Genomic DNA, 13,101 nt, shown 5'->3' on the forward strand with positions numbered 1-13,101 from the left:
GACAACGGTAGAGCTTGATTGATCCTGTTATCCTAATTCTGTGTACATGTATGTTTATCATTGCTGAACTGTTGCATTCATTATCCTTTTGATTAGAGTACTGTGTTGCTTGTTTCTTTAATAAAACTTTCTTAGTTCTAGTAATCCAGACTCCAACTGAGTGATCCATTTCTGCTGGTTTGGCAACCCAGTTACGGGGTATGTAAAGTGGCAATGCTGCTCAATGTGACCAAGCCATGTGGGAGAGAGATTCTTACCACTGTCGGGGTAAAAAATCCTGGGATGAGAGGATTGTCCCAGCTAGAGAGTCTGGAGAGCTCTTGTATGTATGAGGGGTGACCTTATTTAAATATGTGAGACCTTAAGAGGGTTTGGCAGTGTTGATGTTGAGCTTTTCTACCAGTAATAGAGTTCAAAACAAGGGGACACAGCTGCAGAGTTCAGGAGTGACCATTTCAAACTGAAGTACACAGAGGTTTCTTCTCTCAGAGGACAGTGAATCACTGGAATTCTCTGCTGCTAGAGTGGTGGAGGCCAGATCACTGGAGATATTTACATTGGAGATCGATGATTATTTGAGAGATTTCAGGAAATATGGGGAACTGCCACAGAAGAGTTGAGACTTGGGACAAATTAGCCATGGTCTTATTGAATAGTGGGGCAAGATGGAGGGGCTGAGGGCCCTACTCCTGTTCCTATTTTCCGGTGTCTTTGTCAGGAAGTTACCCCTGGATTTCTCAGTGATCATCTTGTTTTCCCAAGAAGCCTTTCAGAAACACTTCTCAAGCAGTTTGTTACCTTGATTCCTCAGCTTGTTGCTCTCTCATTCTATTTATTTTTGCCTTCCAGCTTTCTATGAAGGGTCCAGCGGGTTCGATTGGTCTCACGGGAAGGCCGGGACCTATGGTAAGTAGGACCGGTAACTAGGAGGATAACAGCAGGAAACCTAACATCCAAATATGACTCAGCAAGAGAGGTGACAGAGATTGAGTGTGTATGAGGTGTGACCATGTGCGTACACTCAGTAGCCACTTTAATATGTACAGGAGATATCCGATAAAGTGGCTACTCAACTGACATCACTTATACATTCATCTATCATCCAGCTATTTTAAAGCTAGTGGCTAAAATTGGTGCACGTGTGACTCACCTGAACAGGCGATCAGGAGACTACAAATGCACTGGAAGAAATTTGCACAAAATAGGCAAAACCAAGGAGAAAAAATGGACAGAGAGCCAAAATCTGACCTCCCCTCTGCTGGGTTATTCCCTCCTTCCCTGACTTCTTGCTCCTCTCTCCCTTTTCTGTTACCTTTCTTTCAAATTCCCCCCAACCACAGAACCCATCTTTCTACACTTCCCCCTCCTTATTCCACCCACTGCAAGTTCAAGTTTTACATTAAATTATCATTCGAACCTGCTCCCCCACCAGCACAATCCGTCTGTTATCTCGCACCTTTCCTCAGTCCACCACTCCCCCCCTCCCTCTCCCCTGTATACTGCCTGTCTCATTGCTCCTCTCTTAGTCCTGAGGCACAAGGGCTTCTGCAGATACCGGAAACCTTAAGCAACACCTACAAAGTGCTAATGCTAATTGTTTTTCGCCCACAGATTTGCTCGACAGGCTGAGTCCCTCCTGCAGAATTGTTTGTTGCTGCCTTTCGAACGTCTGCAGTCTCTAACTTGTCTGAGAGATTGTGATACACCACCCCCATTAAAACTCACCTGAGTCACCGAGCAAACATGCAGTGTGATTTTGTTAGTTAATCAACATCAAAATTTGTGATGACATAATGTAAAAAAAATAAACCTACTGTTTCCTTTGAAAATATCGGACAAATCCATTTAACTTTTCTGGCAGTAGTTTAACTTTCACAGGTTCTACACTTGTCTCCTTTTGTCTGTAGCATTAACCTTCCTTGTCAGCAATAACTTTCTGTTTTCAGTGTACATTTCAAACACCAGCATCTGAAAAACTTATACTCGGTTGCTTCTCTTGCTTTTGTTCCTGTCAACTGTCTCTCCCTCTCCTTCCCTTTCTTCTACGGTCCGCTCTCCTCGCCTATCAGATTCCTTCTTCTTCAGCCCTTTGCCTTTTCCACCTATCACCTCGCAGGTCTCACTTTATCCCCAGCAATGTACCTTCCCCCTCACCTGGCTTCACCTATCACCTTCCAGCTTGTACAACTTCTCCTCCCTCATCTTCTTATTCTGAATTCTTCCCTCCTTCCTTTCGAGTCCTGATGAATGTCCTTGGCTTGAAATGTAAACTTTTTATTCTTTTCCATAGATGGCACCTCACCTGCTGAGTTCCTCCAGCATTTTGTATGTACAATTCCCAATTTGTGTCTGCTTGATCACCTGGAGCACCAAAAGGTGCCCTTCAGCTGAGATGAGGTACCAGTTTACACTGATCCCATTTCACTCACGTCATGCAATACCATTAGCTTCCCCCAGCCACCCCATGGGAGGTACTATCTCTCACCTGTGCTCCAGGTGCAGTTTAAGCAGACAGTATCAATCTGTGTACAGTACATATCTGTGGAGGGAAATGGACAGTCAGCATTTCGGGTTGAGACCTTTCATGGGGATTGGTTGAGGCCAATCCAGATGAGGGGTCAGATCTGAAGGATGCTCGGCAGCTGTGACAGGGTTTGAATGCTATCACCTCCTTTAAAGCGAAGCTGAGTGGCATAGGTGACAAGAAGGTTTTGGTCCCAGATAAGCACATTGTCTTTTTATATTTGCCTTGACCATCAAAATATGAAGGCACTTCACAAACTCCCACAGCTACCGATGACCCTGTGATTATAGTCTCTGAGGTTGATGAGAGAGCATCTTTCAGGAGTGTGAACCCACGGAAAGCACCTGTCCCAGACAGGTTACCTGGCTGAGTACTAAAGACCTTTGCTAATCAACTGGCTGCGGTGTTCACAGATATCTTTAACCTCGCACTTCAGCAGTCTGAGGTACCTATCTGCTTCAAGCAAGCTTCAATTATAGCTGTGCCTAACAAGAATGTAATAACCTGCCTCAATGATTATCGTCCAGTAGCACTTATAACTACAGTGATGAAGTGCTTTGAGAGGTTGGTGATGAAGTATATCAACTCCTGCCTGAGAAGCGACTTGGATGTGCTCCAATTTGCTTACCGTCACAAAGGGTCAACAACAGATGCCATTTCATTGGCCCTTCACTCAACCATGAAAGATCTGGATAGTGAAGATCCATACATCAAGATGCTCTTCATTGACTACATCTCTATATTCAATACTGTCATCCCCTCAAAACTAATCAATAAGCTTCAGGACCTTGGCTCCAATACCTCCTTGTGCAATTGGACCCTCGATTTCCTTACTCGCAAACCCTAGTCTGCTTGGATTGTCAACAACAAATCCTCCACAATCTCCATCAGCGCAGGTGTACCACAAGGCTGTGTGCTTAGCTCCCTGCTCTGCTCGCTTTACACTTACGACTGTGTGGCTAAGCACAGCTCCAGTCCCATACTTAAGTTTGCTGATGACACCACCGTCCATGGCTGAATCAAAGGTGGTGACAAATCAGGATATAGGAGGGAAATTGAAAATGTGGCTGAGTGATATACCACAGCAAGAACCTCTCACTCAATGTCAGCAAGACCAAGGAGCTGATTGTTCTGTACAGGAAACCGGAGATCTATGAGTCAGTCCTTATTGAGGAACCAGAGGTGGATGGGGTCAAAAGCTTTAAATTCCTTTGTGTTATCGTTTGAGAGGATCTATTCAGGGTCCTGCATGTAAGTGCCATTACAAGGAAAGCTTTGTGAAGATGCAGTATGTCATCTGAAACTTTGACAAACTTCTGTAAATGCCCAGTGGAGAGTATGTTGACTGGTTGCATCATGGCCTGGTTTGGAAGCACTCATGTCCTTGAACAGAAAATTGTACGAAAAGTAGTGGAGACAGCCCAATCCATCATGGGTAAAGCCATCTCGACCATTGTGCACTTTTACATGCAGCAGTGATGCAGGAAAGCAGTATACATCATCAAGGATGCCCACCATCCAGGCCATGCTCTCTTCTTGCTGCTGCCATCAGGAAAGAGGTAAGGCATCTCAGGAACGGTTGTCACCCCTCATCAGTCTCTTGAACCAGAGGAGATAACTTCACTCAACTTCACTTGCCCCTTCACTGAAATGTTCCTACAACCTATGGACTCACCTTCAAGGCCTCTTCATTTCATGTTCTTGATATCTGCCGCTTACTATAATTATAATTATTTTTCTCTTTGTGTATTTGCAGTTTGTTGTCTCTTGCACACTGGTGTTTCTCTGTTTTGTTGGGTGCTGTGCTTCATTCCTTCTGTTGTGCCCTTTGTGTTTACTCTGAATACCCATAAGAAATGAATCTCAGGGTTGTATATGGTGATATACATGTACTTTGATAATAAATTTACTTTGAACTTTGAAATACCCAGTGCCCATCTCCCTCCATTGATGATGCCTGACTTGCTGAGTTCTTCCACTGCTTTCTGTGTTGCTACAGATTCCAGTATCTGTAGTTTCTTGTGTCTTGTGACAATAATGAAAGGTGTTGTTCCTAAAAACTGACTATATTGCGATGTTCTGTCATGCAAACTCTTGTCAAAATTGACAAGATTGTTTCTCTCTGTTTATTTAGTTATTTTACTCCCAGATGAATTACTTAGAACAATTTTTATTCCATATCTCAATTATTTTGATTATGATTTGTGATAAGAGTGAGCTTCCGTTATCCAGCTGTCATAATGTGAGGGTACCACTGTACCGGTAAAACTCTGGGTTAGAAAGGGTAAGTCAGTGGTTTTGTCAATGGGAGAGTAACCTAGACACTGGATATTGGTCCGGGGACGGTCATTGAAGTCTCACCTTTGCAGCAGGGGAATTTAAACTGAACTGGTAAAATTCTGTATTTCTCATGCCATTTGGCCCATTGAATCTGTGTCAACTCTCAGAGCAATCCCAAATTTACATAATGTCCACTCTCTCTCATCTGTCCATCAGCTCATTTTGTTACCTACCATCCATCTACTATTCTAGGGATAATGTTTAATTACCAATTAACCTGATCATAAGGAAGGCAAATGCAATCTTAGCATTTTTTTTTAAGAGACTAGAGTGGAAAACCAAGGGTGCAATGCGGTGTCTTCACATATTTATTTAGAGATACAACACACAACAGACCCTACTGGCCCAACTAGACTAATCACAGGACAATTTACAATGACCAATTAACCTACTAACCATTATGTCTTTGGTCTGTGGGACAAAGCCAGAGCATCGGGAGGAAACCCATGTGGTTCATGGGCAGAACGTTTTAACTCCAACAGAAGCTTTTGTTAAGATCACATGGAATACTATGAATAGTTGAATCCTGCGAAGAGTCTTGACCCGAAACGTCGACTGTACTTTTTTTTCCATAGATGCTGAGTTCCTCCAGCATTTTGTGTGTGTTGCTTGGATTTCCAGCATCTGCAGATTTTCTGTTGTTTGTGCATTGTGAGTAGTGTTGGGCCTCTTATTTAAGAAAGGGTGTGCTGGCATTGGAGAGGTTCAGGAGAATGATCTCAGGAATGAAAGGGTTGGTGTATAAGGAGCATTTGATGGGTCTGGTCCTGTATTTTCCAGTGTTTGGAAGAATGAGGGAGATCTTATTGAAACCTACTGGATATTGAAAGGCCTGGACGTGCAGAAGATGTTCCCTACAGTGGAGTTGGGGGGGGGGGGTCTAGGACCAGAAGGCATGACCTCTGAACAGGACATCTCTTTATAACGGAGATAAGGAGGAAGTTCTCCAGCCAGACGGTGGTGAATCTCTGGAAGTCGTTGCCACAGATGGCTGTGGAGGTCAAGTCTGTAGATGTTTTCATAGTGGCGGTTGATACATGTTTGATTAGTAAGGACAGTGAAGATTATGAGTGAAGGCAGGAGAATGTAGTCGAAAGGGAAAATAAATCAGCCATGATCAAGTGGGGGAGCAGACTCGATGGGCCAAATGGGCTCATTCTGCTTCTTATGATCTTATGGTCTAACCTACTGAGCTGCCTGTATGTGGATGTAGGAAGAAACTGGAACACCTCGAGGTGAGGCAGCAGCCCTGCCAGTTGAGTATGTTATGACACCCAAGTGCCTATAGCAAGGCAAGTATTTATTGCCCAATCCTAGTCGTTCTTGCGAAGGTGGGGGTCTTTCACCCTCTCCAGCTGCTGCAGCCGTTTTCAATCCAGCTGGGTGCCGTTCAGAATCGGCCACATTCTGAGGCAGATCAAAGCCAGACTGGGTAAGCGTGGCAGATTTCCTTCCCCTGAAGCATGTCAGTGGGCCGGATGCATCTTTATGACAAGCTTATAATTTCCTGCTTGCTGTAATTAACATCAACTAGCTTTTCAATTGGAAGCACAGTGATGTGTGATGTGGCAAATAGTGCTGATGACTCAGATCTGCAGTCGATCCTGAGGTCCGCTGTTGTCTGTGTGGAGTTTGTGTTCTCCTGTGACCATGTGGGCTCTCCCTGGGTGTTCGGGTTTCCTCCCACAAGTTAAAGATGTGCAAGTTTGTAGGTTCACTGGCTTCACAGGTGACTTAATGAGACGATAACAATATTATCCCTCTGGCAGGCAAGTCAGTGAAGGGACAAAGATTTAAAACAATTATCACAACAAAATAGAGATGTTGTGAGATAATTATCCCTGAGAAAAATAAAGCTGCTAGAGTAACTCAGCAGGTCGAGCAACATCTATAGACATTGTGAAATTGTTGCCATTTTGGATTGAGACCCTGCATCAGGATGAAAATGTTGACTGAAATGTTTCAGAATCAGGTGTATTATCCCGCACATGTGGCATGAAATCTGTTGTTTTGTGGCAGCAGTACAGAGCAGGACAGAAAAAACAATCTTACTGTAAGTTTCAATAAGAAATGTAAATGTAAGTGGTGCAGAAAGAGAGGAAACTAGTGAGATAGTGTTGGTGGGCTGTTCAGAAATCTGGCGATGGAGGGGAAGAAGCTGTTCCTATCTCACTGAATGTGCCCTCCCACAGATGCTGCTCAGCCCATTGAATTTTTCCAGCAGATTGTTTGTTCCTGCAGGTTCCAGTGTCAGTAGAGTCTCGTGTCTCTACTTTCCTTGACGTAGATGTGTGGTAAGTGACAATCAGGATGTGTGGACAGGTGAGAGAGAATTGGGCATCCAGGAAATATGGGATTCACCGGATTGAATGGAACTATTAGAGTAAAATTAGAAATTACAGATTTATCTTCTTGGATTTAACTTCCCAGTTGCCATGCTGGGTCTTCAGTTACAGTTGCTGGATTGATATCCAGTTTCCTGGTTTGCTCATCCACTACCAGAATGAGTGGTTTTGGAATGGGCAAGAAAGTGCAGGAGGGAGTGGATAAGAGGTGAGGAGGAGGGGTGGACTGGAGAGCGCGGGGGGGGCTTAAAATGAGCAAGGAATTGGGGACATCTTCGGAGTGGGTAAGTGGAATGGGAAATGTGGTAAAGTGACGAAGTAAGGTCAGATTTTGTGAAGCCTTTCAGGACAATAAATGAACAGCCAGAATTCCTTGTGTTTCTTCCTTTTCTTTACAGGGACCCCCTGGAATCATCGGCCTAAAAGGTGACTCTGGTGAAATGGGTCCAAAGGTAGGCTAACGGCTGTTTCTGACAAATATTTATTTTAGTAATGAAACATAATCCAAGCTGAAAGCTGATGCCAGAGGGTCTGGAGCCAAGGCCTGGAGGCAGCTGGTCCCAGGGTGGAAGGCCTGATGTTGTATGTATGAGTGAGGAGGTGGGTGGGGAATAGGCCTGTTTTGCTGGTGGTGTTGCTGTCAAAATGTGCGGTGACACCTGCGGCCTGCCCTCAGGACATATTGGGTGTGTTGGTTGCTAACGTAAACGGCACACTTCACTGTATGTTTCCATGTACACGTGATAAAGTGAGAAATCTGAATCTCTCTGGTTGGAATATCCAGGTAAAGTCTGACCTTGAGGATCAGTGAGGGCTTCCTCAACACAAGAACAGATTCCATGCTCTTTATGCAAAATGGAAGCTACCTTGAAGTTAAGATTAGCATTAACATCCTGACACACTTTCTATGTGTGTCTGCTTGTGACTAAGTGGGGAGCTTTCTTGAATCTGAATCAAGAGGTTCTGGGTTCAAGATTGTCTTCAATGGGTTGAACAAAGAGTGGAGACAGTCTCTTGTAGTTGGATACTGCTAGTCTACGAGTGAAATGACATGAAAGCAAGTCCCTCCTGTGCTTGCATCTGTTGTGTTATGAAGAGAGATTTTCCTGCTCTCACAAGCATTATTTATTTTTCAGCCAACATCTCATAATGTTTTGAAAAATAAAACATTTAATCTGTTCAAACACAGCAAATTCTGGAAATAATCAGCAGATCAGATTAGAGGGGGTTGGGCAAACTTGGGCTGTTTTCTCGAAATGTCAGACGCTGAGCAGAGACCTGAAAGAAGTTTATAAATTACAAGAGTTATATATAGGGTAGAGAGTCAGAATCTTTCTTTCCCCCAGGATAGAATTGTTAAATACTGGAGCATTGCATTTAAGGTGGCTTTTAAGGCGCTTTCAGCAAGACACACGGATATGTAGAGAATGGAGGGATGTGGATCACATTCAGTCAGAAATGTTTTAGTGAAATTTGTCATTGTGATTGACACAGACATTGTGGGCCAAAGGCTGGGTTTCCACAATGTTCAGGGAGCATCAGAGAGAGAGAGATAAGGATTGTAGAAGATTGGGAGGAGATGCGACAAAATTATGATGGATATCAATAGGGTAAATGAAACAGGCTTTTTACACTGAGGTTGAGTGGTACTATAAGCAGAGGTCATGGGTTAAGGGTGAGAGATAAAAAGTCTAAGGGGAACATGAGGGGAAACTTCTTCACTCAGAGGATCATGAGAGTGTGGAATGAGGTGCCAGCACAAGTGGTGCATGCGAGCTCGATTTTAATGTTTAAGTGAAGTTTGGATCAATACATGGACGGTAGGGGTATGGTCCTGCTGCAGGTTGAAGGGAGTAGACAGTTTAAATGGTTTGGCATGGAATAGATGGGCTGAGGAGATTATTCCTGTGCTGCAGCTTTCTATGACTCTGTAAATCCAAGAGTTAATGTTGCAGCTCCATCAGTGACTTTGTTTCCTTCTCCACAGAAGCTGCCCAAACTGCAAAGTATTTCCTGGATTTGCTGATATTATGTCAAGACCCAATTGTTCTTTGTGAGAATTTGCCATGAGCAACCATAATTGCTGTGTTCTCCATTGTCACAGTGGTTGCTAGTCTTCAAGCAGCACTGTGGAGAGTCTTGGGGAACATGCTGGCTTTGAGGAAGGTGCCTTAAAATGTTTTTCTTTGCCTTCTAGGGTCCTCCTGGTGTGTTGGGACCTCCAGGTCCTCCTGGAAGAACTGGAAGAAGGGTAGGAATCTCCTTGTTTAAATGAACATGGGACACCTCCATTGAAGTGGAGGATGTAATCAGCAGTTTCAGAACCATTAGTTCTATCTACATTTACTCTAAATATTAGATTGATTCATTAATTAATTGAAAGGTGTTGGGAGGCTGTACTTCACTGCTGTGACTGGGAGCAATGCAGAGTGAAAACAGGCTCAGAAACGAGCCAGAACGCATCAGTTGGGCTCACCAGTCCTTGCCACTGCCTCTCAGTTTGGATATTGGCACATGTTTTTGGGCTGGTTAGGTGGTTGAACTGCTGTGGATGATATTAATAGAGGAAGTTATGGTGAATTAACCATATGTAGAAGCAGGAGGAGGCAAGTAAGCTGCTTGACTTTGCATCTACCCTCATTAATCTGCGAGATAATTCCATATAAGCCTATGGACTCTCATAGCTACCTGGACTATTCCTCTTCGCACCGTCTCTTGCAAAAGTGCAACACTCTTCTTGCAATTCCTCCATCTCCGCCACATCTGCTCTCAGGATGAGGCTTTTCATTCCAGGACGAAGGAGATGTCCTCCTTTTTTAAAGAAAGGGACTTCCCTTCCTCCACCATCAACTCTGCTCTCAAACACATCTCCCCCATTTCACGCACATCTGCTCTCACTCCATCCTCCCGCCACCCCACTAGGAATAGGGTTCCCCTTGTCCTCACCTACCACCCCACCAGCATATAATTCTCTGTAACTTCTGGCACCTCCAACGGGATCCTACCACTAAGCACATCTTTCCCTCGCCACCCCCCCCCCCCCGCTTTCTGCAGGGATCACTCCCTACGCGACTCCCTTGTCCATTCATTCCCCCCCCCTCCCCAATCCCACCTCACTGATCTCTCTCCTGGCACTTATCCTTGTAAGCGGAACAAGTGCTACACATGCCCTTAAACTTCCTCCCTCACCACCATTCAGGGCCCCAAACAGTCCTTCCAGGTGAGGCGACACTTCACCTGTGAGTCGGCTGGGGTGATATACTGCGTTCGGTGCTCCCGATGTGGCCTTCTATATATTGGCGAGACCCGACACAGACTGGGAGATCGTTTTGCTGAACACCTACGCTCTGTCCGCCAGAGAAAGCAGGATCTCCCAGTGGCCACACATTTTAATTCCATATCCCATTCCCATTCTGATATATATGTGTGTGTGTGTGTGTGTGTGTGTCTGTCTGTCTGTCTCTCTCTCTCTTTCTCCTCCCCCCCACCTTATCTCCCTCTGTCCCTCTGACTATACCCCTTGCCCATCCTCTGGGCTCTTCTCTTCCCCCCCCCCCCTGTCTTTCTCCCTAGGCCTCCCGCCCCATGATCCTCTCATATCCCCTTTGCCAATCACCTGTCCAGCTCTTGGCTCCATCCCTCCCCCTCCTGTCTTCTCCTATCATTTTGGATCTCCCCCTCCCCTTCCCACTTTCAAATCTCTTACTAGCTCTTCTTTCAGTTAGTCCTGACGAAGGGTCTTGGCCTGAAACGTTGACTGTACCTCTTCCTAGAGATGCTGCCTGGCCTGCTGCGTTCACCAGCAACTTTTATAAGATGATGAGAGCCATTGATCGTGTGGATAGTCAGAAGCTTTTTCCCAGTGCTTAAATGGTTGCCACAAGTTTTTTTGCACAGAGTGGTGAGTGCGTGGAGTGGGCTGCCGGCAATGGTGGTGGAAATGGATAGGATAGGGTCTTTTAAGAGACTTTTGGATAGGTACATGGAGCTTAGAAAAATAGGGGGCTATGGGTAACCCAGGTAATTTCTGAGGTCGGGACATGTTCGGCTCAACTTTGTGGGCCGAAGGGCCTGTATTGTGCTGTAGGTTTTCTATGTTTCTAACTAGAAGTAGGCCATTTGGCTTCTTGTGTCTTTTCTGATATTCAATAATATCGGGCTAATCTTCTATCTCCTCTCCACTTTCTTGCACAAATCCCACTTCTCTCAATCTGCTAAATATCTAAAGAGCCTTCAGACTCTGCCTTGGCTGTGCTGAGTCACTGAGCACTTTAACTATTCCCTACCCTGGGGTGATAACATTTCTTTGCATTTTGGTTCTGATTGACCAGCAACTTATATTAGGTTTTGGGTTCTTTGCTCTAGATACTTGAGTCAGGGAAATGCTAGCTCCACATCCACCCCCTCCTCCCACACATCAAGAATTTTGGTATATTTAAACGTAACACCTCAAACCAGTAACCACTATCATTCCCTCTATCGAGCAAGAACCTGTAGAAACATGAAGTTTCAATATAAGTCAAAGTTTGATAAAGCTATCTTAAGTGATGTGGTTTTGTGAATATCCTCAGTCACTGTGAAATTCCAAGCCAAGTCTTTTCCCTAACTTGGCAGGAGCCCAAACTTCTGTTCTGTGATTCTGAAACGCGACAGAGTTCTTGGATAGCGTACAAGGACGTGTACATTCCTGCTCAAAGGCATCTGGGATTTGTTTGAGATCTTCCCAGTGTGCGCAGAGTACAGGAATTCAACAGAGCACCAGAGATAGAGTTTGCCTCAACCGTCTCTCTTGGGACGTTGAAGACAGCAATGCACCTGCTGAGCCTGCTCGCACCACCTATCCCTGACTTGTCCATCTGACCTGGCTGTCCCATCCCAATTGTGTAGCCAACTTCCAACTGTTTACCACCCTATGCAGAAATGTTTCCTAATTGGACTGGCTGAAGACCTGCTTTGAACTTGACATATATGTAGTCCTATTTTCTCTTACCATTCTATTGTTTTGTTTCTCTAATTCTTTTAACTTATACCCTTATCCTTTGTATTTTGTTTTCCTTGTGCTTTCTTTAAAGTATTCTATCTTTCCACAATGTTATTCTAACTCTAACATGCATATTCACTTTCTCTCTCACACACTCATGTCCTAGTTATTGTCCCCTTTTCCTCTTCCTCGGTTTCCACCATCACCCTTTGTGTTTCAAATATCTCCCAACCTTCTGTTTCTCCGAACTCACTCTCTCCCTCTTTGTATCTCAGATGCCTCTTTCTTACTTCCATTTTGTACTCTGACTTTCCTCCAATGTACTCTCCCTCTCTCTCCCTTGACCTATCTCTTTCTCTCTGTCTCTGTCTGACACATTCATGAAGTTTAATGATTTAATTATGAACAAAATCCATGCTAATTACTTGTACAATAACATCAAGGAAAATCAAGGATGAGAAAAGATAATTCAAACTATTGAGTCTGTCCCTCTGCACTTTAAATCAACCTTGTTTTTTGAACGTCCTGCAGATAACTTTACTGTTGAAGTCCAGCTTTCAAAATTTGTCATTAAGCTTCCATTCAAAGAAAAAAATATCTTCCTGACATCTCTCAAGTTATGAGTGAAGTGCCAGAAAGCTGACAACGTTGTTATGTTTTTGACACATTGTCTAATGCTTGGAGTCCACCCAACAATACCACTGATCTGGGATCTTTCCTGGAATTTTCCTAACAAGCACAGCATTGATCTAAAATCCACCTAACTTCCTGGTTCACAAAGTGCTTACTTTGATTCGCTGCCGGGATGATCAGGTGGGCATTGGTGATGGTACTTTGGGAGTCAGTGTTGTCATCGATTCCCACTGGGAACTGGTGAAGTTGAGTTGTAGCTAGTGAGAATCGTCATTGAA

The 13,101-nt window shown here is 44.3% G+C and overlaps 1 protein-coding gene across 1 annotated transcript in view; it reads left to right on the top strand.

Annotated features, from left to right (window-relative positions):
- LOC140191163 (uncharacterized) overlaps positions 1–13,101 on the top strand; it is a 392,816-nt gene that overhangs the window by 187,973 nt on the left and 191,742 nt on the right. Inside the window, exons 13-15 of the mRNA XM_072248300.1 lie at positions 850–906; positions 7,608–7,661; positions 9,407–9,460. Coding sequence (XP_072104401.1) covers positions 850–906; positions 7,608–7,661; positions 9,407–9,460 — 165 coding nt within the window. The remainder of the gene's footprint in view (positions 1–849; positions 907–7,607; positions 7,662–9,406; positions 9,461–13,101) is intronic.

This window comes from Mobula birostris, chromosome 32, assembly GCF_030028105.1.
Source record: "Mobula birostris isolate sMobBir1 chromosome 32, sMobBir1.hap1, whole genome shotgun sequence".
Classification (NCBI taxonomy): domain Eukaryota; kingdom Metazoa; phylum Chordata; class Chondrichthyes; order Myliobatiformes; family Myliobatidae; genus Mobula; species Mobula birostris.